This window comes from Chaetodon auriga, chromosome 15, assembly GCF_051107435.1.
Source record: "Chaetodon auriga isolate fChaAug3 chromosome 15, fChaAug3.hap1, whole genome shotgun sequence".
NCBI lineage: Eukaryota > Metazoa > Chordata > Actinopteri > Chaetodontiformes > Chaetodontidae > Chaetodon > Chaetodon auriga.
Genome location: NC_135088.1, coordinates 12,083,932 through 12,108,317, shown reverse-complemented (window position 1 = coordinate 12,108,317; position 24,386 = coordinate 12,083,932). Strand labels below are relative to the sequence as shown.

The window sequence follows — 24,386 nt, the reverse complement described above, 5'->3', positions numbered from 1 at the left end:
ATATGCTTGGGTTTAATCCGTCGTGTCTATTTAATTTCTCCGCTCAGATTCTGGGGTGCCGCTGTCTCATTAATGCCAGCATATCCAATAATCAATCCTAAGATTAATGAGAAAGTATTGTGTTTCTCTGCATCTGGACACAAAACTGAATAGCTCTGTGTGTGGCAGAAAAGAGGACATCACACACAAAAAAAACAGCCCGTTAATTTTTAACAAATGTAGAAAGGATTGCTTTTTAAACGTGCGTTTGCCTGTAACTTAAAGTGTGCTTTATCTTGACTGTGATAAATCCTGGAGCTTGCAAACTCACTAATAGAAGAGCAGTGGCTTCTGACAGCTGCCCAATGAGAAATTGCAGGGCTTGCTTTCCCCCTAACCAATGACAAGAATACCAATTTTTGTTCAAAGTACAGCAGCATGAAGGGTTTAAGCCAGAGAAGATCCTACTTCTTCTTTGATACTGCCTGTGCTTTCCACCATATATCGGAGTGAGTCATCGTAAACATCTAAATATCAAATGTGGGAAAAGTGGCTCTTCATGGACAACAGGTATGACAGACAATGGGGGTGTCATCAGAGATGCATCGTAGAGCCAATTTACAAACTACAGAGGGCTGCTGGGGGTGCACAAGTTAAGACAGGCCAAAAAAAAAAAGATCTTTCTCACATTTTCTCTGATTCTCTCTGTCTCTTTTACTTTCTCTCACTGTCTGTCACACTCTATCGTCACATACTTAGTTTTGGCACTAAGAGCCAAAGATTGACAAGCAGTCAGAGTAAAGCCACTCAACATGGCAGCTAAATGCATGGTGGGAGGACAGCGCAGCGCTACTCTGTCCACGCCTGACAAAACTGACTTCTACGCCACTAGATAAAATGAAACACTCCATGAGGGTAAACTTGGCATGCACCTGCTGTGGCCTTATCTGATACCAAAAAGGCATCGATCTTTTCGCATGTTCATACTATTAGGGGGAAAATAACAAAAGGCCCAGCTTATAAAGACAAAAAAAAAAACTTCCCAAAAGAAAAAAGAATAAATACAAAAAGGAGGAAGAAAGCAGTATTTTCTTCTGACACTTTTCATGTACTCCAGACTCCCCTGCATCCTCTTCCTTCCTTTCCTCGCTTCACTTCCACTCCCCCTCCCTTCACTTTCTGCTCTAACAAGCACTCTGATTTCCCCTGGAAAATCTGCACTCAGTAAACTTTCTCGCCGGCTGCGATGCTCCTTACTGTGGTTTTAATACGTAAGACTGTGGGGATCTGTATATGTACTGTAACACCAATTTGTCTATGAGTACAGTGCATACGCAACTGTTGTACATAGTTATGTATAAAAAGAGAGCAAGACTGTGAGGACGAGAGACTTTCTCTCTATGTGTCCATCTCTTTCCCTCTCCAATACAGTCAATACTAATTAGCCTACTTAAAGGTCAATACAGGCCTCCAGTGCAAGTCATGTACAGTAGGGACCAGAAGTGAGAGGCCAGAATAGGAACGCTGTCATGTGTTCCCTAAAAATAAGTGCTAAAATCAAATCTACTGGCTAAAATTAACCACTGCTCTGTATGTAGGTTATTGTTGTAATTATGTAACAGTCTGGTGACAAATTTGAGCCTAAATGCGAATTTTATAAATCCCAGAATATTAGCATTTATATTGCTGTCTAGTAAAACGTTTATAGTTTATGACTGAATTCTGTGGGGCCACACATTAAAGTAAAGCTTTAACCCTAACCCTTACTTGTATACTACTAAATATATACTACTATAAATATATATATAGCTGCTGTTCACTGTTTATTTTACTACTGCTGACAAGTTGTTAAACCATCACAGTGTGTACATTTATGTGCATTTCCTGTTTGTGTCCTGGTTAGATAGATAGATAGATAGATAGATAGATAGATAGATAGATAGATAGATAGATAATTTTATTTATTCCTATATTTTGACTTTGCCACTATTTAATGCCTTGTGTCTCAGATTCACTTACATTCACATTTCTCATTTACTTACACGATTTTCTTTTTGATACATATTGTATGAGCATTGTTGGAGGGAGCCTGAGAACAAGCATTTCATTGCCTACAACTGCGTCAGTGTGACTTTCATGCACATGACAAATAAAGAACGTGAGCTTGAATTAATAAGAACTTCTTAACACCTGCTGCTACAGTGTGTCTGTTATTATCGTGTTGTTATTTGATTAAATAGTGATTGTTAGAGTTTACAGTTAAACATGAACAATTAAGATTTTGTTCATCCAACAAAATGTATTTAGTCAAATATAATGTTGATTGTAAAAATGTAGGTTTTACAAGGTGATTACCAGGAAAGCTGTTCATTCATTTTTGGTAGCAATTAAAAAAAAAGTTTCCAGAGTGAAGACAAAAAGCACATAGTATGTCAGATATATTGTAATTAAATTAGTGAGTACCGAGTAAGGAAAATCTAAATAAAATATTCCTGAAATATTATGACTCTTTAATGTAATCTGCATTACATTGCAATGCAGAATATCTAGTTAAATTTTAGTAGACTGTTCGCAGGCGGAGCAGTGACATATAGAGACTACTTCCTTCCTTTTAAACAGTAAAGCAGAAACTTTAAGCCTTCAAAATTCCCACAGTTCTCACCTTCGCAATGCAGGACCTGTCAGTGGTAACGCTGAGCATCAGCGGTGATTATGAAAGACTACTCACTACGGAGTACCCTGCGGTATCATGCAGGGATGAGAGAATGAGTGAATGAGGGACTGATTTTGGAGCTTGAAGTTTGAATGTTTTAGAACCATGGAGAGATACACAAGGAGCGATTAGATTTAAAAGCTTCAGCACCACGGATAGAGACAGACTGCAATGAGCCTTGATAGGACAGCAAGAGTTCTCGCTCACACCTACTTTTCGTTCCCATGAAAATTTCAGATATGCAGACTTCGCTGACTTGGTTTTTACAGGGCTGTCTTAGATTCAAGCGAATATCTCTGTGCCTACAGAACACTATTTCTCTGGTTGGTTTGAATGCACAGGATCATAATGTCCACACACACACACACACACACACACACACACACATACGTACGTATATATATGGAGAGAGAGAGAGAGGCAGAGAAAGGCTGTCCTATATAAATACATATTAAAAGCCAATATGAACGTATATGAAGTGTCCTATTTTCATCCTGGGTATTTGATTCACTTTATGCTTAGATGAGTGAGTCACGGCTTCTCGTTTGATTCAACATGTTTTCAGCTGCAGTTTGACACTGTAGGACAGTTCGAGACAACGACGTGCTTTTTTTGGGTCAGGCCTCCTTAAATAAGTCACAGTGATTTCACTACTCTTGGAGAGGGTGGTGGTGCTGTGCAGGAAAGCCTTGATCAATGTTATCCACACAGCACTGGATCAGCTGTACTGAGCAGCCCGAGGCCCAGCCAGTGTAGCTGCCATGCTGCCCTCATTACAGTAATGATCTCCCAGTACACAGCTCCCACGTGAGTCCCCATCAACACAGTGACTCTGACTGTACCTCGTAGACTCTCTTTACCTCTCTAAATCTAATACACACACGCGTTTACTCAAAAAAATCATGCTATCAAGCAGTGACGCTCTGAAAGTTGAGCTCAACCACACACATGAGAAAGTCACCAGCAACGGCACAGAAACGGTAAGATTCCCAATAATGTGCAATGATCAGCAGCGCATTTGGGTGTTGATATTCCATGCATGGCACTGCAACTTATTGGATTTTCACTTTACATAAATAGGCTTCAAAATTGATCTTGTGTCACACCTGTGTCTTCGTCAATGGTGAAAGTGCCCAGTCCGCTGCCTCCTCTGACAGAGTACCTCAACACGCCATCTCGTCCGTTGTCGTCGTCCTTAGCGCTGACTGTCAGGACGCTTGTGCCCGCACGAGAGTTCTCCTTCACTGAGCCTCTCAGAGCAAAGTCAGGGAAGTAGGGTGCATACAAATTCTCATTGACATCCACTACCTGGAGAAATGTAATGATTCACTTTCATTTTGACTGAAATTTAGAATAATTCAGTGAAGATATGTGTCGCACTGTACAGTATGATTTAAACGCTGTAAAGCGTTGGACTAATATGCCAATATTGTCTTTAATTGCATTATAGCTAGCAGCTATTCAGGTCCACTGACATGATTTCCTGACATGAAATGTAACCCAACCCAACCCAAATGGTTCTTTAAACAGAACTGAATTGAATTGTGGGGCATGCTGCAGCTTTTCCTTTAACATTATATTTATTCATACTCATTTTTATCAGTTATTTTCATTGTTGTGGGTTGGTACTGTTGAGCTTTAGGGTACCATAATGTAAATGCTGTCACACAGGTATTTGTATCCTTACATTAAAAATAGCAGGAGCATTAAAGAATACTTGTAAATTTTGGCTTGGAAATTAACCAAGAAAACTATTAATGTTAATGCTCAATTGATGAAACTGATCATTGTTCTGATACAAGTTTGTGTGTCTGCATGTGTGTGTATATGTGTGTGCTACGCACCTCCACCTCCACAAATGTCTGACTGATGAGGCTAGGTACTCCTCTGTCCTCAGCAAGTAATGTCAGGTTGAAAAACTGTTGTTTCTCAAAGTCTAGCTCCTTCCTAATCCTCAGCACTCCACTCACAGCATCGACCTGTACAAAGCATTACAACCCCATTCATCATAAACTGCCAATAAAAAAGAGGATCAGCATACGCAACAGTATAGACAACACAAATAGTGACATCACCTACCTCAAAAGTGCCATTGAAGTCATTAATCAAGGAGTATCGGACCTGTCCACCGGGGCCAATGTCTGGGTCCTGAGCCTGCACCCAGGTAATCACAGCCCCTGGTGGAAGGTCCTCCAGCACTCGTGCACTGTAGCTGCTTGGGATGAAAGTTGGAGCACAGTCATTGACATCCTCCACTATTATACTTAGAGTAGTGACTGACGACCTTCGAGTGCCTCTTTCGGCCTTGTCTCTCACTTCGATCTTCAGTACGAACATTGGGATGGTTTCTCTGTCCAAGTGGCTGGCAACAAACACACTTCCTGTTTCACTGTCAATTCCAAACTGAGGGACAGTAGTCAGCATTATGTAGGAGAGCTGTCCATTTTGACCTATGTCTCTGTCAAATGCATTGATGGTAATAACTTCCATACCAATGGCAGAGTTTTCTAAGACAAGAGCAGAGGGGCTGTCCTGATAAAACTGGGGGTCATTGTCATTTGCATCCTCAATGATCATAGTCAGGAGTCTCCAATTAGACATCTGAGGAACGCCCTGATCGTAGATAGTGATATTAAGGAAGTAACGATCCAATCGCTCACGGTCTACTGGCTGCAATACAGTTATCAACCCATTCTCCATGTTGATATTGAAGCAGTTTTCTTTGTTACCATCAGATATGGAAAAGAGAACACGGCCATTGAAGCCTGTGTCACCATCTCGCGCTCTCACCTGAAATACACTGGCGCCAGTGGCGAGGTCTTCTCTCACTAGAATACTCGTAGGTAATGCCTCAAACTGTGGAGCCTGTTTGTTCATAGAGAAAAGGTCCGTATATCTCTCATCTGGTCTTAGTTTTGCCATAGCAGATGCTTTTAAGAGCATTTTTTCTGCCAGCAGCTGGGCTACCCTGGTCTCCTTGCAGTTGAACCCCCTGGGTGGCATCCTACCCCTCACCACAGATACATTCACAAATGTAGGATCAGAGAACAACTGTCCATCTGTTGCAACTACTTTCAGGTTGAATACCCCATTTTTTAAATTAGCCACAGCTAACGATCTTTTCAATGATAAAGCTCCAGACTCTGGACTTAAGTTAAAATAGTCTAATTCATTCCCAGACAGTATCTTGTATGTCACCATTTCTAGCTCATCTATGTCCACAGCTGACAAGGTGACAATAGCCTGGCTGACAGGGAAATCACGGCTTATCATCCCCCTACAAGAAACCATCTCAAAAAGAGGCTGGTTGTCATTGACATTTATCAGACGAATGGTGACATTAACCTCACTCTCCCTTCTGTAGGGTGAACCCCAGTCAGAGGCCCGCACCGCCAAAGTATACATATCATCTGATGACTCAAAGTCCAGGTCTCGTGTAATCCTCATCTCCCCTGTGTCCTGGTCTATGGTAAATGGAAGAGACTGATCACCACTTATTGTGTGGGTGACAAATCCATTCTCTCCTTTATCATCATCCACAGCAGACACGACAAGAACAACAGTGCCTACAGGTAAGCTCTCGTTGATTGCAATATCATAGAACGGCCTGTTGAACACTGGAGAGTTGTCATTAGCATCCTCTATAGTGATTTGGATCCTTGCCCGCTGCTGACTAATAATGTCAACCACCTCCATCTCTATGAAATCCTGTGATATCCTTGTCAGCTGCCTTGTGGTCGTAATAACTCCAGTCAAAGGGTTTATATCAAAGTACAGTGGATCTGAGAGGCTGCTGAAGCTGTAATTGACACCCAGAGGAGCTGGGGAAATTTTCACCACCTCTACAATAGTGCCTGGGGGAGCTATTTCACTCAGCTTAAATACATAAACATCTTTCTCGAACTTCGCCAACACTTGGTCTGGCTTCGTAACGAACAACTGAACAACCTGAGTATTAGAAAACTTAGGAGGAATACCCCTGTCTTTAGCCTGTAAGGTTAGGTTGCAGCCATAAGGGAATGTATCCCAGTCGACCAGTTCTGAAGTTTTAACTCTATACTCATTCCCGATAGGTGATCGGTCAACCACAAACTGTTCAAAGGGGTCACCCTCAATGATGGACACCCACTCTATATCCCCAGATACCCCCTCGTCTTTGTCCTCCACAGTCACAATGGCATAGACTGAGTCCTTGTCCACTAATGATGGAACGACAGCAACTGCACTGAGGACAGGGGGAAACTCATTTAACCGCTCCACGGTTAAGACCAGCCTGGCAGTGCTGCTAATGCCATTGTTCCCATAGAGTTTCATCCCTCTGTCGACCACCTGCACCTCCAGCTCAAATCGGTCTTGTTTGTCCATCCTGGGCCGACCCGTCAGGGTGATGACGCCACTTGTTGGATGAACGGCAAAGAGTTCAACTCTGTTCTTGAAGAAGTAGTAAAACTCCCCATTGGAGCCCATGTCGGCATCTGTGGCTGTTACACGTCCTATGCTGGCACCAAGAGGGGCGCTCTCAGAAACAACAAATGAGTAGGAGGTTGGGGAGAAGAGGGGTCGGAGATCATTGGTATCCAAGACCTTGATATAAACAGTGGCTAAGGCTTCTAGGCCTCCTTGGGCAGATGCCTTAACTGTCAGTGTGTAATTGTCTTGTACTTCCCGATTCAATATGGCACCACTGCCCCCGTTCGTGCGTATACGGAGGAAACAAAAATCTCCCATTACAAACTCCTCAGCCTGGAAGATTCCCTCACTGTCTCCAGACTGGATGGAATATTTTATGTCTAAAGACCGAGGTGGCGCAAGAATGATGCCCATTTTGACCTCACTTCTGGTATAGGTTCTTGCAGCAGAGTTCTCGAAGATGGAGGCATTATAAGCAGGCTGGGTGAAGAGCAGCAGGCCTTGTCCTGCCCTCGGTTCTGTCAGGAACTGAGCATAGGCTAAGGGGAAACAGAGGACGAGGATGAAGCAAATAAAATGGAAAAGAAGAGAGAAGCAGGGTAGAGGAAGCATATTTCCCCACCGCTTGGGCTTCATCACTGTTCCATCATCCAGTCACCCTATATTTGGAAAGAATAACAAAGAAAAACAGATCTGGATTCAGTGGGTGAGTTGGAGACATGCTCTCTGCATGCTAAAATTTTGATAAAGAACTGTGAGACAAAAGTTACAAAGACATTTCAGGGGTACAGCTTATCACTACAGGGATATGATAGCATATTCAATGTTGCGCTCAGTTTGCATTCATACACTGAATATTGCACCAGACAGGCTCAGACGCAAATAATGATATCTTTAAACAAACCCCATCAAAGCACAGCACACTTCCACAGCCTCTGTGAAACATGTCATATCACCAAAGAACATAACAGGGATCAGAAACAATCACTTTTACTATAACAAAACATCCCCAAAAGACACAAGGACTTTACTGTAGCCAGCAACTACCAGGGTTGTGATATTTTCGAAAGCGCAACTTAGAAATTGTTTTTTGAAAGTTATCATCAGATAAATAAAACTCACAGCCATAAGTTCAAACCCATGAAATCATAACCAGAAATAGAAAAGAAGCAGAAAATAAGGTGGCCTAATTAAAAACATTTTATTCCTTTTAATTGCAAATGTTGTTAAATATTGTATTTTAAATATTGCAGGGGACGCTGTATACTAAATGGAAGCATCGCATTTACAGTCGCCTTTTCTTGATCATTATACAACTTCGACAGAAACTAATAGAAATAAATAAAATGACAAATCATATGAAATCTGACTATGGTCACACTGTATGTAGGATCTATGTAGATTCATATAAAGACCAAATGGGGAGTCAGAATTTCCCGAATCAAATCAACATTCCCCAGAGGGCTCCTGTCCCGGGAGATATTGAGCTGCATTTATCGTCTCCCATGTTGATGCGGCTCCAACGGAGCTCCGTGCAAAATTCACGAGTTTATGAAGCGACAGTCTGTAGCCACAGTCTGCAGCTTAATTAACTTGTATTGTACACAGACACCACTCGCGCATCGCAGCGTGCCATACCTTTAGACGAAACAGCTGTAATCAGTGAAAGCGAATCCTTCCCCATCCTCTGTCCGGCAGTAATATGAAAAAGAAAAAGAAAAAGCAAAACGCGCAAAACAGTCGTGCAGAAGTCGATGGCGATGCGAAATGGAAAATTCATGTGAACATATCCCGACAGGCTGTTGTCTACTAGGCTGCAGCCATCCTCGTAAAACTAAATAGCTATTGCCCCAGTTTCATGCACCTGACTACTGTAACCCTGAGTGCAGTGGGCTATTTCGGTTTTATCTGCAAAAAGGAACACAAAAACTGGCGTCAAAATAGTTAGGTGTTCGTTAAGGTTGAGATTAAGGTCCGAAGTAAATGTGGGATAAATGAGCATGTCGCTTAACGCAAGTTTGGAAGCGGTCAGCATCAGTTGTCGCTTGTGTGGGACCACTGTGCGCTCGTAGGATGGATGAGGCGGGCTGGGCAAGCGCCGATCTTTACCGAACGCAGCCGACAATATCCGGAAGTGAGAGCAGTGTCATGTACTGCACTGTAAGACAACGGCTGCGGCTCACTATCACACACTCGCGAGTTTTTCAGTGGTTAGGAACTAATCTGGCCACCAGGTAAACTTGTTTCACAGGCCAACATGTCAGTTTTGTGTTATAATAAGGGATGCGGACAGCGATTTGATCCAGAAAATAACCCAGACGGTAAGTAGTATCTTAGTTAACTGTCGCTGTGCCCGTTAACAGTCTGTTAGCAAGCTAGCGTTAACCTCTGATCATCTGGAAATTTCTACAGCGAGCAGGCCTACCGGGCCCATGTAGCTAACCTTATACTGGCGGGTTGGAGCCAAAACATGTACAGCTTCATTCATTTAACCACACTGCCGTAGCTCATAACCCAGGAAGCTAATAACACGTGGGCTTGCTTTGACTTATCACGATGTTGTTAACATGTTAAGCTCCTGTGATTAGCAGGGTCGAGGGTAACGTTAGACTTTCCAAACCATTGTCCCGAACAGGGCACACAGGAAGAGCTTTAAAGTTAACTACAGGTACAGAAACGTCTCATGCAGTGTTTTTATTACATTTAGTATATCTACAGCACATTTTTGAATACGTTCCCATAACAACAAATGTTATTGCGGAAACAGAGGAATTACTTTTTTTTTAATAAGTCGAGAGACGGCAAAGAGCAGTTAAATGGAGTAGCCAGTCAACAGTGAGTCTCAGCTTTTAACGTTATATCTGTGATAGCTCGTTTCATCAACTTGTACTGTTAGCTTAGTGGTTGAAATATCCATCAAATGACTGGTTTTCAACAGCTTCTGGAACTTAACAACAAAACTGGGTAGCAGTGAACAGTGGGACCAATGAGCTAGGTAGGCAGTTCACTGTATATACATTAGCTACATACATACACCACAGTGTTCAGGTATTAAGACATTCAAACCTCCTTATGGAAGTTTAGTATATTTGTTATAATAAACCTAATGTTTATGGCACGTCAAAGATGCCAAAGTAGGAGCACAAAATTGTCTGGCTTGACACTGACACTGACTTACTGATACCTGGGCTTTGGGTAGCTGACCATTCAGAGTGCTGATCCAACATGAGTGTTCAATTAAAAAGCTGTATGCCTCAGCGTGGAAGAGACTAGGATCAATACTTAATGTGTAGGCAACTTCAGGCTTAACTTAAACATTGCTTTCCAGAGCATACCGTTATCACGATACTCCCGATCTAGCTATTCAAGTCAATATCGGGCAGGTATTGGTATCGGTGCACCTCTAGTAATCATGAGCTAGTCCTTTTACTTAGTAGTATTTTGATTCCATACTGTCTCCTGCCAGCAGCTAAATATCAGTCACTGAAAGTGAGCAACCTCCTCAGTAACCAGGGGCCTCATTTAGAAATCAGGATATTTGACAAATGCAGTCATGATATGCTTACAGTGCATATTATCATAGCATACATCATCCTGTTTTATGTGAGAAATAGTGAATTAGTGATTATTAATTCTTTGTACAGTTATGCACTTAAAATTAATAACTACTTCTCTGTGACAAACCTGCGTGCACTTCCAGAATTGCAGTACCCCAACAACACCACTAGGAAATTCACTGGAATAAGGTTCTATTGAGATAACATCATTGCCATGATAATTCACCTCTTGATCCTGAGTTTCCCCAGTTAAGATAAAGTTTTCTCATGCATATGATCAAAATGTAATTGAACGTTCAAGGTGGTATTGCTGTCTTCAGCCCTGATGTCAAAACTTCAATGATTCCCTTATTTCCTTTTGTTAGAAATGTCCTCCTCTGTCTTCAAGTAATATAACATTTTGTATTACCAGATACTCAATGCAGGAGTCAAGTCTAATTTCCATTTTAATTGGACGCCTCTTTCCATAACAGCCGAGTATATTATCATTACCTTTAGGGATATCTAAGATGTGTATCTAAGGTAATAGCATGGCAGGGGCTCGGGCTCAACTGTAAGGAAAATGCTCGATTTATGGTGTCACTCAGCCAAATTTTATATTCATTCCACAGTGATTTGTCTTTTAGGGAAGTTTCAAAAAGAGGACCTTTAAAAAAATCATGCTGTTCTTTCCACTGAAGGCAAATCTCAAATGATGGTTTGTCAGATTTTCCGATGGTATCTCAAATGTATCATAAATCCATGTGTTTAAAATTGTATTAATATAAAACTTTCAGCTTGTCTTTTGTTTGGTTTCCATGATGCTCATGTTTAAATGTAGCTTCAGTTTAAAAAGCTTTTTTTTGTCTCCTCAGAAATTTGAGCTTTTGAAAGGAGAGTTTTAATAATTAAGCAATATTATGTACTGCGCTTCACAAGAACAAATGCAAATCATTTAAGTTTTATGTCGAATTGTAGTTTGTTTTTTTTTAACAAACTGAAATTGAACGCTGAAGATTGAAAAATCATTATCTACCAAAGCTTAAATTCTCTTTATCCGTTTCATTTTCTAATTTGTCTGTAAGTCTGTAGTTTGGCTGTTTGTTTTACCCATGAATTATTCCGTATCTCTGTTGCTTTTGGACTTATGATCAGTTCTTGTTCTAAACACCAGTTAACCACTGATTTACCTTTAGAGACAGAGAACAAATACATTTTTATATAGTATGTTATCCTGCAATCTACATACAATTTACAGTCATATTAGCCCCTTTTTATCACAAAGTTCTATAACTATTTTGCACTTGCTGTTCAGTTTCTAAAATGACTTCAGACTGCCTTGTGAAGGCAGCATCAGACACTGCTGACCCAAGTCCTCTGAGAGACGTACCACACATGAAAGGAGGAGCGAGTGCAGTCAAGACATCACTGATGTTGTAGTCCTTTACCATCAAAGGGTCAGTGCCCATCAAACAGTGAAATTGACTATAGATTATTTGTAGAGTTTGATTTTCAAAATTTGACCTACATTCAAAGACTAGTGTTCTTCAACTTTACCCATCTTTTTGTAAAAGAAATTAGGATTTTGCCACAGTGGGCAATTTAGGATGTATTTTGAAAAGCCAAAATCCGTGTTTTCTTGTATGAAACCAGAATTTATTAAAACTAGGCCAGAAGAGCTCGGAGTCAATAAACAGTCTACAAACTGTAGGTTTTCTGTGCTGGCACCACTATTTCATGTTGTACATCACCATCAATTCTCTAAATTTGTGTTTTGTTTGCACAGAGGGCTGCACCTATCATCCAGGAGTCCCAGTATTCCACGATGCATTGAAGGTAAAATGCCCGAAAATGCACCGTTCGTTTGTGTCTCACTGTCTGTTCAAAGTTAATGTCTCTCTGACTTTCTCCAGGGGTGGTCCTGCTGCAAGAGAAGAACCACTGACTTCTCAGACTTCCTCAGCATTGTTGTAAGTGTTTGTTTCCGTGTTAATCCATACTCTTAATCCTCCGTGGTCATGTCTCATTTCTCTATTGTGTTCATAGGCATTGACTGCCACCTTTGCTGTGCACGTCTTCACCTGAATGCTCATTGTTTGTGAGTCCAACACAGTGACTTTCTCCTCACAGGGCTGTACAAAAGGTCCCCACAACAAGGAGAAGCCCCCTGAGCCGGTGAAACCAGATGTGACATCGTCGGGAGAAAAGAAAGACGCAGATGACCAGAAACCAAAGTTTAACGAGTACATCATCTCTGCACCAAAGCCTCAGGAGGCGATATGCAGACCAAGGTAATAAATATATGTAGTATATAGCAAAGAAACAGGCCAAGAAGACCTCACTTCTCTGCATTCAGTGCATCAACAGGGCTTCCAGTTTAAAACTGTATATCTGTATATATTAATAGCTCAGCGGACTACATTCTGCTCTTCAGTATTCTGGTTAAGTATTGAATGCATTAAAGGGTAGGTACAGTATCCAGGGTATTAAATCAGCTTGAAATCATCAATCGTACAGTGAGGATCCACATGATAGTCAGAGGCGTTCTCTGGTCTTGTACCCTGAATACGTCCCACTAGAGTTCAAAAGAAAGTGGACAAACGACTGATGAGGTGATTACTACTGAATAGTGGAACTCCTTTCAAGCACTGTATTGGTCTTTGGCTGGCTTTGTACCTAAGACCTAATTTTGAAGCGATGTTTTAGACAGTGTCTTCCTTACTGAAAGTAAAAAACACTTTACCCTTTCAAATCCTTTTCAATGAGCAAATGAATTAAGAGATACCTTTTGTGCCTCCCTTTGCGATTGTTTCATACCTAATTGTTTTGTTACCGTCACAGTGCTGATGAGCCAATCGTGAGAATGCAGCATAAAGTCTCTGGTTCTCTGAAGCAGGCTCTGGAGAAACTGAGGCTTTCTGAAAGTGCTGCAGAGATGAAAGGTGAGGACAGAACTTTCTTCCCCCTTTTTGTCCTCTTGATCATAGACTACTACAATCCACGTTTGTTATAGTAGACAGGAAGGTCATGTTGACAGTGGAAGTTAATGGATAGCCGCAGGGAATTTGCCCTCACCTTTGTCGTTCACATCCCGGCATTTGAGGAAAAACTGACAGGGACAGGACAACTCATCATAAGTGTGGATGCATTTTTTATGTGCTCTTCAAAGTGTGGGTGTTAATTCTTTCTCTCTGTCTCCCTAGAGGAAGAGAGTGATGAGATCAAGATTGGAACATCCTGTAAGAATGGAGGATGTACTAAAGTAGGTGAACCTGTGGCTGTATACTGGGTAGAACATGCTGGAATAGATTCTCACGCTGTTGAAATTTGTATAAACCTCCATCCATGCTTCTGTAGGGCTTTGGCAACAGCAGCTTAAATCTTCTCATTTTTGCTTTAGATTCATGCTAATTCATTCTCGTGGAATCTGCCAAACAAGTTTCCAGTTCATCTCAAGTTCTACACCAAATTCAGTCAACATACTTGAAACATTCTATGAACAGATGTCATTAAATGAAAACAAAAACAAGTTGTGATTATCCCAGCTGATCCTGACAGAGAAAGTAGAACGCCACGAAAGAGCTTGTGGCCGTGGGTAAAGGGAGGAAGATACAGCCACTTTTCCTCCTCCTCCACGTTTGCTCTGAGACGAATGCAAAGCAAAGATTTTTTTGCTCAAGCTAATCTGGCCTGTCAGAGCAGAAACCCCAAGATTAGAAAATAAATTGTGAGGAACATTTGCATTGACTTGAGTTTTGTAGACTCTTGGAGTGGGACTTGAGTGATTTACATAATTGTACTTTGACTGATTTGATAGAAAGCCACAAGATATTCTCTGAAGGGCTGTCTGCTTTTAGATGATTAATCAGTGGGTCTTGGTCGACTCTAAATTGGTACTTTTTATATTTTTGTGGCCATTGCGCTCTCCTAGGAGACGATACTTTCACCTCTATCATCACAATAATATTCAGCAGTATGCTTTAATAAGAAATAGATCCCTCCATTCCATCTGCAAAGAGATGACAGTGCTGGAGAAATCATTTAGGACTTGTCGCTTCAATAATCTGTGACTATTAACTGAGAGTTTCAGTAGCTGAAGTGCCATACATGTGCAATTTAGAACAAGAACAATCTGCTTCAGTCCTTTGAACCACTCTTTTACTTCTCTCTTTAGAGTTTCGATGGACCCGCAAGCGATTCGGATGTGTGCCTATATCATTCTGGATTTCCTATCTTCCATGAAGGGTTAGTATTACTGATGATTTTCTGATTTTATCGTAAAGAAATTTTAAAATTCAGGCTGAGAAGCTCTTAACTTTGCATCTCTGCATTTCATTGTATTGACATGAGACAGTACAGTGTTTCCCAACCACTGTGCTACGGCACATAAGTGTGCTGTGAGAAATCATCAGGTGTGCTGTGGAAGATTATCCATTTTCGCCTGATTGGTGTTCTAAGGCTTAGAGCAGCAGTCCCCAACCACCTGGCCACGGACCGGCACCAGTTCGTTTCTATGTTGGACCAGCAAATTATTGCTTTACGTTTACGTAAATTGAGACTAGATTTTCATTATATTTCAATAAATATACTTTTTGTGACATTTTTGTTTGGTGGTGTGCCTTGTGATTTTTCTAATGTAAAGTATGTGCCATGGCTCAAAAAGGTCGGGAAACACTGAGATAGATAGTAGATATTCTGTGGAACCTGTAAAAGCGCGGGAGCATCAACACCAGTATTTTCCTTCGTCTTGTTTTCTGGTTCTCTCGAGTGACAAGTTATCGACTGCTAAAATCCAGGGGATGTATGTCTTTCCTGCTTCACCAGGATGAAATACTGGAGTTGCTGTAAAAGGAAAACCTCCGACTTTAACACCTTCCTCTCTCAAGAGGGCTGCACCAAGGGAACACATCTGTGGAGGAAAAAAGATGCGGTAGGTGTGCCAGCTTGACAGCAAGTCATCATTTTATGTGTGAACGTCTGCATGAGAGAGCCTCAGCTGTGACTCCATCTAGTGGTGTGTGGTTACACAGTGGAGACGAGGCTTTGTGGCAGAGACTGAATGGCTGATTTGTGTGTGAAATTACCGAACAGTCTATCACATGTTAATCTATAATCTCCCTGCAGGGTAAGAAAGTGGTTCCATGTCGGTTTGACTGGCACCAGACCGGGTCGCAGGTCATCATCTCCATCTATGCCAAGAATGCCGTCCCAGAGCTCAGCTACGTAGATGCAAACAGCACCACGGTGAGGAATACCGCTGCCTGTCAGACGATTTCAGTCCGTATTTAACGACTTAGTTTTTGATTGGGTTCTGCTCAACCTAATGTTTATTTGTCTTTCCTCCTTCAGCTCAACATCCACGTTATATTTGAGGGAGAGAAGGAATTTGAGCAGAAAATCAGCTTGTGGGGAGTAAGTACATTTTCACTTTGAAACCTGGTGTAAAAAGTAATTTATACTTCTATAAATACAACCCAGATTCCAAAAAAGGTGGGACACTGTGTAAAATGTAAATGAAACAGAGGGCGAGAACTTGCTAATCCTTTTTGACATATATTCAGTTGAAAACGGTACAAGGACAATATATTTAATGCTTTACTTCATCAGCTTCATCGAAAACAAGCTAAAGCAACAAAAGACTGGGAAAGGTGTGGAAAGCTCAAAAAATACCTTGTTTGGTAGGCAAGTAGACAGGCTGGTAAGTGGTAGCAGGTGATAGTATCATGATTGAGTCTGAAAGAGGCATCCTTGAAAGGCTCAGTCATTAACAAGCAAGGATGGAGCGAGGATCATCACTTAGTGAAAAACTGCATGGGCAAATAGAAGAAGAAGACATACTTTATAGACATGTTATAGTCCAGCAGTTTAACAACAGCGTTTCTCAATGCACATTTACAAGGAAAGGATTTCACCATCTGCAATCCATAATATTATTAAAAGAGTCTAAGAATCCAGAGAAAAGTCTGCATGTAAGGAACAAAGCTGAAAACCAAGATCAACTGCCTATGACCATCGATCCCTGAGGTGCCACTGCATTAAATTAAATACCAGCATGATCGTATAAAGGATATTACTACATGGTCTCTGGAACACTTTGGAAAACCGCTGTCGGTGAACACAGTTCGTCGCTGCATCTACAAGTGAAGACTCTACCGTGCAAAGCGAAAGGCATATATCAACAGCATCCATTTCTCTGGTCCCAGCTCATCTGAGATGAACTGACAGAAAGAGGAAAAGTGTCTTGTGGTCTGACCAGTCCACATTTCAAGTCATGGATGTCATGTCTAAAGAGCTAAAAAGGAGAAGGACCATCCAGATTGTTACCGGCTCAAAGTTCAAACCCCAGCATCTGTGCTGGTATGGGGGTGTGTTGGTGCCCAGGGCACGGTTAATTTGCACATCTGTGAAGGCGCCATTAATGCTGAAAGGGGTCTGGAGCAACGTGGGCTGCCGTCCAGGCAGTGCTTCTTGCCATAATATGGATTACTACAGTAGTTGAATAGGGCTATTTACTGCATTCCAACATTGTGTCAACACAACACAGCTGATGGTCTCAGACGTATTAAGAAGGCAAGACATTCCACCGAGAAGGCACACCTGTTAACTGAAAACCATTCCAGGTGATTGCCTCATGGAATTTGTCATGAAGTTTACGTTTTGTTTTGGTTGAAAAGAATTTGCAAATCATTGACTTCTGTTTTTATTTACATTTTACACAGAATTGCAACTTTAATGTCCCAAAGTACTAAGGGTTGTACTTTTTTTTTTGTACAGCATTCAAGTTCCCACGATATGATAATAAGGCCTTTTGATATCCTTTTTTTTTTTTTTTTTAAACCACCTGTTGGTTAAGCCAGTCTTTTGTCACACTCCCTCTTTTCCTTGTAGGTGATAGATGTGAGTAAAAGTATAGTGAACATGATGGCCGCTAAGATCGAGGTGGCCATGAAGAAGTCGGAGGCCATGTCATGGGCTCGTCTCGACCTTCCTCCCCCTGTCATCCCACCCAAGGAGAACGAGAAGAAAGAGGATACTGGCAGCGAGGACGAAGACGAATGATGAGGAATTACAATAAAAACAGTTATCCGAATCCAAGCCACACAGTCCATTCCTTACCTCTTTTCAAGAGTCACTTCTTGCTGTCATGGAACTTCGGCCTCTTCAACATTCTAGTGTTTTCCCTTCCATTCTTATTAGTCAGCGGACTTGATTTTGCCCATTTTTCTGAACTTATGGTCCTTTTTATTGATCATAATGTAGGTTGGAATGCGAAAGAATCTTCATGTATTTTAACAACAGTTTTTCACTTGAGTACTGAATGACAAAAGGGAACACTGACTTTTTATAGACTTAAGTCGAGTTAAACAATGACACACTTGTTAATTGCACTGATTTCCCCTGGAAAATAACACCACTCAATAAGTCAGGACACAGGTGTGACCCATAAAGCCTTCCATGTGGACTCACATGTCATCATAATGGACGACAGTTATGACCATCTTTCACCGATGTTTGGGAATCCTTTAGCTTCATAAACTGTATAAGTTATTGCATCGTTTTGTCACGTCAGTCAAAACGCTGTCCTCCCATGTCTGCGTGATAACGCTGCCCTTTATCAAACAGCCACACTTGTGTGATTATGGAGTTTATTCTGAATAAAGGTGTTATAAGAAATGCAATAGTTCCTGGTGACTTGTAAACTTAGAAATTAAATGTCTTGACAGCTCCAAAATATTTTTAACATGATTATACCTAATGTATATTTTGTACAAGTTTTGCTTCCACATATTCAATGCTGTATTTATCTCCTCATTTCTTGTCAAAACGACATGGCGCGGTTTTGACAATGAGAATGTACTGTAATATCTGAGAATGCCAATTGAATATGAGCAAAGTGTGCATTGTAGAAATGCTACGCCAGCATGTCACAAGGCTTAGAATGTATGAATTCAGTCTGGCTGAATGAGATCATGATGTAAGGGCAAAATTATTAGAGAACCAATTTATCTTACCAAAAATAAACGTTTGTGTTGAACTTTTAAAAGTGGTGTGATGTGTGTCCTACTCCGAATACAGACATGCAGAATATGCATAGCAAGTTTTGTTGGAGTGGTATTACCGACCAGCTCTTTCAACAGCTTGGACCCTTCTCTTGAATTTAAGTAGGTGTGACCTTTCAAGTGAGGATTTTGTAACCCATGCAACGTATGGGAATTGCAGTGACTTTTACAAATGTCATAAAGTTTTTTAAACTATTACATAACTCAAAGGTTACAGTATTGAACTATGTCCTGGTGCCGTGGAGTTGCCTCAGACCTTGACATCCACGCAGACATTATCACCTTTTTCCTTTTCCAAAAGCACGTCTCGCGCTACAAACATGAATCCATTTACATGTTAATCAAAATGTGCGTCAGTCAACTCCCACATGGAGATAACAAAAAAAGTCGCCCAAGGCTCCTGTTAATTTATCTGAAGACTTTGTGTTCTGTACTGCAGCTGGATGCATGTTAGATATCATTTCTTCTTAATGAAAGCCTGCGTTGTTGACTGATGCAACTCACTGCAACAGTGCAGAACCAGAATTTGAAGGTAATCAGCTGAAACCATGTTAACCCCAGAGAATAAATGCGAAAAGCCATGCGTAGAATTTGTCAAGTTTCTAGTTGTGGGTGGAACATGTTCAAAGTTTAACATGCCTCATAACCCATTTTTACTCTTTTAATTGCCTACAGTTTAAATACATTGCCATTAACAAAGAGTATTGGCTCATAAGAGTTAGTCAATGTAATGTACAATTCACAGTACTTCGATATTAAAATTCACAGATGTGTGCGTCACCTCACTGGACTGGCTGTGCCCTCACATAGTTGTTTGGTAGTTACGGTGGCTGGTTTCCTCTGCGTCACTGCTCAAGATAAGTGGTTGTCTTTCCGGGAGGGCAAATAAGTTTTTCCACCTCCACACAGGCGGCCAAGGCGACCCTCGGTATCGCCGTTTGGCAGTTAGGACAGCGGCAGTTATGGCCACTGCTACAATTCCTCCACAGAAGCCTGCAAGCAGCAGCCATGGCCACACATCCTGCAGTTCCTCCAGGTAAGGACGTATGGATTCTGCTAGCCTCTGGTCTGGAAGAAACATACAAGTAGTGGTTTAAAACTTTTTTTTCCAAAATTCAACAGATGCATATATTTCTGGAAAATACATTGGAAGGAACGGAGAAAGGCATTTAGTAGCAGAGATAATGGAAATCAGTCATTTATGTACTGAAATGAAGTGAATATGGAAAATAGAAAAGCTTACTAGCATCTAGCAGATATGTATATTCATATCCCAGGTCCTTGCTGGAGATGAAATACTCTCTGTTTCTGTGGAGGGGCAGGAAGGGCACCATGTGGTATTCACTGTTGTGTCCTATCGGAGCATTAGAGTCTGGATACTGTGATGAAGATGGTCTATGCCTCCTGAGCCACTCCTCATAAATACTTTCATAGGGAATGAAAACAAACACAGCTGTAAAGATGCAAGTGCGTAACTTTACTGAAATGAGAAAATACGTCTCTGTAAAGTGTCTCACCTGTCAACAAACGCGTGGTGAAGGAGGAATATGGGGTCATTTGCTGCACCCTGCACTGACGACATGGAGCCGTTCATGAACACGTGGAGGGCAGCGTGCATGCCCATACGAGAACTATTTCCTAACCCAGTCTGAGGATCCCCGAATCCTGCATGATGAGACGTGTTTACTAGCAGCATGTAGTGAGCAGGGAAACAAAAGGCTTTATGTTGTACAATGAGATACTGTCACAGAAAATCAATCTGTCAGACGGACGAGCATTGTATCTTTAAAAAGCATGTGTACTGCAATGCATGCAGTGTGCATGAAGATGTCCTAAAGGCGGCTATCTTTCTTTTCTAGCGAGTATGAGATGTGAACATGTTCAGCTCTGATGCTGGTGTCCAAGGAAACTATCACAAGCCTCTAAAGCTGTGCTGGACTGCTGGACTGTGCATAATTTGTAACCCTGAACCCGAATTAAAGCCAGTGAGCTTAGTGTTTACTCAGATATCAGGGCTGTGATATACCTCAATGCATATTATTTATTCTGCACATTTTTATATTGCAGTATTCTACTACAACTATTTACTAATATTATTATTATTACTATTAGTAGTAGTAGTATATAATTCTAGATATTATTGTTGGTATTGCTATTACAGGTATTTTTATAGCATTACTATGATCAGTAGTAGTATTCTGGTATTCTATCCTTATTACTTGATGTAGAATGCTGCACTACAGATATTTTCTATATGGACGGCTGCATTTATTGTTGCCTATTGCACATAGATAACATATTCACATTTACATATGTCATTTTATGGCTGATTTATATTGTTAAAACCAACTTGGGTTGTCAGATTCTGAGCCTAATTGAAAGCAGTGAGTACAGTTCATCTGTTCCATCCATACAGTGCCAATAAGATAAGCGTATTGTAAAGTGAGGACATCAATTAAAGTGTGTATTGTCATCGACAAGATAAAGAATAGCCCACACACAGGCAGCACATTAGGGCAGACAGAGTAACACATTAACACAGTGAGGGTGAGGAGTAGCAGTACAGAGCTGTATATCACCAGAGAGTGGTATCACTTGTATAGCAGGACAGTCAGTGTGTGTGTGTGTGTGTGTGTGTGTGTGTGTGTGTGTGTGTGTGTGTGCGCATGTGTGCATGCATGTGTGGTCAAGCTTATCTGACCTTCCACAGTGTTCCTGAAGCTCATGTTGGCACTGCGGTCCATGGCTCCAGTGTCATAGTTGGTCAGACTAAGAGTGAACTCCACCTCTGCTGAAGTTGGCAGTCGTTCAACCACGTTCCGGTTGTGGTTTCCAGGGTTTCGACGCAAGGGCCCTTCTTCCCTGGCATCACATAACACACCTCTGCTGCTGTAGTCCTCTGCCCGGGAGCACAGCACCTGGCCACGAACACACACACAGGAACATATTGGGCACAGCGTATGAGAGCACCAGAGATCCCAGCCATGAAGTGAATAGCAAACATTTTTCAGGCCAAAAGTAACTGTTAAAGCATTTTATTATCCTTTTGATCAGCAGATAAGTAAAGGCGCAGTTTAATCAATTCATTCATTTATTAGGCTATGCAGTGCATAATAATTTGCCTTGCTTTTTAAACATATTTTCATGCATGTGTAAAAATTCTAAGCAATAACAGTTCAGAACTGAATAATACTTATATACATCATCAAGGAAAGAGTAAAAGGAAGAGAACAACAGACAATTCTGGTGACCTCTAAGAGAGAAGCTTCAGGACTTGAGTGTGTTTACCCTCCAAGAGGAGAAGACCGAGGCCGGACTTAGTAGACTCGGATCCTGGCTGCTCCGTTCGCCCATCAGCTCGTCCGTGCACACGTCACATCCCTGGGCATCCCTCCAGTCCCAGTACGGGATGGTGAAGCTCGCGTCTCCCGTCAGCTTCCTGATCTCGTGCTCCCAGTGCAGCAGGTACACGCGGTGCCACGGGAGAAAGGCAGGCGCCCAGTGGGCAAAGTCCACATCGGTCCACACGTTCCCGGGCCCCCCTAGCAGCGCGTTCCTGGACACGTAGTAGTGCATCCACACAAACACATCATACACAGACACATCAGCGAACATCGGGTTGGAGCCGTTTTCCATCTCCTGGTAGGTCCCGGTGGCCACAACGTAGTCCCTGCTGACCGTCTGCTTGGCCAAGTTCAGGTAGGACACAAGTCTGATCCTCTCCGGCCTGGACAGGTGGAATATGTTCCTCCTCAGGGACTCTCTCCTCTCATTGCAGTTCACACCAAAGTAGCCAAACTTGCAGTCCGCGCAGCTGAAACCCATGAAATTTCCTGCGCACTGGCAAGTCCTGTTGTAAAAAACCAAGGGCCATTTCTCCCTGTCGTCCAACCCGGAGAAGGGGTACTGCGGCCCGTCGGGCTGGTCCGGCACCTCCACATCCTGGCAGAAGCCCCGACCCGAGCTGGCTCCGCAGGGCGAGCCGTCCCCTTCCCAAGACGGGCAGCACTCCTTGGCGCGCAAGGCCTCCCGAGTGGCACACAGACGAGGGAACTGCTGATAGCTGGGCGCAAAACATGCCGTGAGAGTGACAATCAGGGACCACATTACAGCAAGGTTGTATTTTGGAGACATTAAGCGGTCACCGAGAAATGAACCGAATCTATAAAGTGGGAAAGCCCATGTGATGCTTTCACAGGCTTACATTCTTCAAGGTTTTTCTCCGGGTTCCCCCCTCCTCTTTGCTGAGCCAGTCACATGCCGCTTAACCTTAGGGTGAAGCTTACTCCAGGAGGGGGGCAATTAGCCCAGATGTACACATCCCGAGATTACTCCTTCTAGAAAAAAAAAGGGAAGTACTCTGAATTCAGTTCTATGATGGGATTTGCAGAATCTCTACTGATCAATGTGAGGGCCTAAGGAAAGTTTAATGTCATCATTACATCTTACATGATACAACTTAAATAGTGTTCCCGAAGAGAAATCTAAATCTTTTAAAGTCTTAAAGAGGCATATGTGACGTCTCTGTGGGGAGAACTGAGGACCACATGAGCGCAGAATTTGTGGTTACACTGATTGTACAGTGATTTTCTTCTGGGAAGGTCTGCTTTCAAGTCCGGGTCATCAGCGCAAAGCGGGCGCAACTCATGATCTCTCTCTCACCACACCCACACACACACACACACACACACACACACACACTAACAAATAAAGTAAACTGTTTTTCCTGGCATTAAGGGATGAAAGTCACCATGAAAATACTAAGAGAGAGAGACAGAGAGAGAGAGAGAGAGAGAGAGAGAGAGAGAGAGAGAAATATGAGGACAGTAGATAGAAGTATACAGATGTATAACAATATATACATATTTTATATTTATATATATATATGGGGGGGGGGGGGGGGGGAATATATGTCTCCTTCTGATACGAGAAAGTTGAGGGCAAAGCACATGTGACCACCGACAAATTAACAGGTATAAACTTGTGAGAAATAAGCCCCATCACAATTCAAAGACATTTCAAATTTCTAAATGATTGAATTTAAATATGCATATGAAAAATGATGTTTTATTTGCGCACGTGACAAAGCTAAAACTCTCACCTTTTGATGTTTAGCGCTACAAAGTGTTCCAAAAGATTCCTTTTATCAAATGACTGTGTGATCACATGAATTCACAATACGGTCTCTCATCACCTGCTGTGTAAATGAATTCAGGGGCTTAAAAACAAAGGATGAGTTATGTGAGGACACTGAGTACAAGCTGATGAGAAAAGCGCAATGAAAGCAAGCCATTCCCTAAGGCAAGACTATTTGCATTTGTAGAATGCTTTCTCAGAAGAAAACATCAGAGCTTTGTCCATGCTGCTGTCTCACATGGCTTTCAGCACCTTAGACTACAACCACTGTGCATCCTGACCTTGGACATTTGGTCTAATGATTATGAATCTGTCTGCTTGTGATAGTCATAAGGCAAGGTTGGTTTCTTTCTTTTTTATTTTATAAATTGGAAACATTTCTCTATACCCTGTTCACATTTTCGAAACTGTTCAAACAGAATGAAAGAGAAAACAGCTCATGAATGTTGAAACTTAACTTAATTGATTCACAGTTTCATCCATACTGACTTTTGTTGTGCTGACTGTGTGAACAGTTTTGGAAACGTCCACGACAGAAATGAGTCCCCAGCA

The 24,386-nt window shown here is 41.8% G+C and overlaps 3 protein-coding genes across 3 annotated transcripts in view; 1 reads left to right on the top strand and 2 right to left on the bottom strand.

Moving 5' to 3' along the window:
* Positions 1-8,725, bottom strand: part of fat3b (FAT atypical cadherin 3b) — a 64,308-nt gene extending 55,583 nt beyond the window's left edge. The window contains exons 1-4 of the mRNA XM_076751038.1: positions 8,707-8,725; positions 4,772-7,641; positions 4,537-4,671; positions 3,799-4,000 (exon numbers count right to left, since the gene is read on the bottom strand). Of these exons, the coding sequence (XP_076607153.1) occupies positions 3,799-4,000; positions 4,537-4,671; positions 4,772-7,641; positions 8,707-8,725 (3,226 nt within the window). The remainder of the gene's footprint in view (positions 1-3,798; positions 4,001-4,536; positions 4,672-4,771; positions 7,642-8,706) is intronic.
* Positions 8,726-9,222: 497 nt separating this feature from the next.
* Positions 9,223-18,679, top strand: chordc1b (cysteine and histidine-rich domain (CHORD) containing 1b). Its single transcript, XM_076751255.1, has 11 exons — positions 9,223-9,423; positions 12,425-12,474; positions 12,552-12,608; positions 12,769-12,929; positions 13,480-13,580; positions 13,842-13,900; positions 14,813-14,883; positions 15,463-15,568; positions 15,763-15,882; positions 15,988-16,050; positions 17,527-18,679. Exons 1-11 carry the CDS (start codon positions 9,360-9,362, stop codon positions 17,695-17,697), a joined length of 1,023 nt encoding a protein of 340 aa, XP_076607370.1. The 5' UTR covers positions 9,223-9,359; the 3' UTR covers positions 17,698-18,679.
* An 821-nt stretch (positions 18,680-19,500) lies between these two features.
* LOC143333101 (tyrosinase-like) lies at positions 19,501-22,805 on the bottom strand. The gene is made up of 5 exons (XM_076751037.1): positions 21,987-22,805; positions 21,400-21,616; positions 20,216-20,363; positions 19,942-20,123; positions 19,501-19,766 (listed from the first exon to the last, which is right to left on the bottom strand). The coding sequence occupies exons 1-5, from the start codon at positions 22,803-22,805 to the stop codon at positions 19,501-19,503; spliced, it is 1,632 nt and encodes a 543-aa protein (XP_076607152.1).
* Between the last annotated feature and the right edge of the window lie 1,581 nt (positions 22,806-24,386).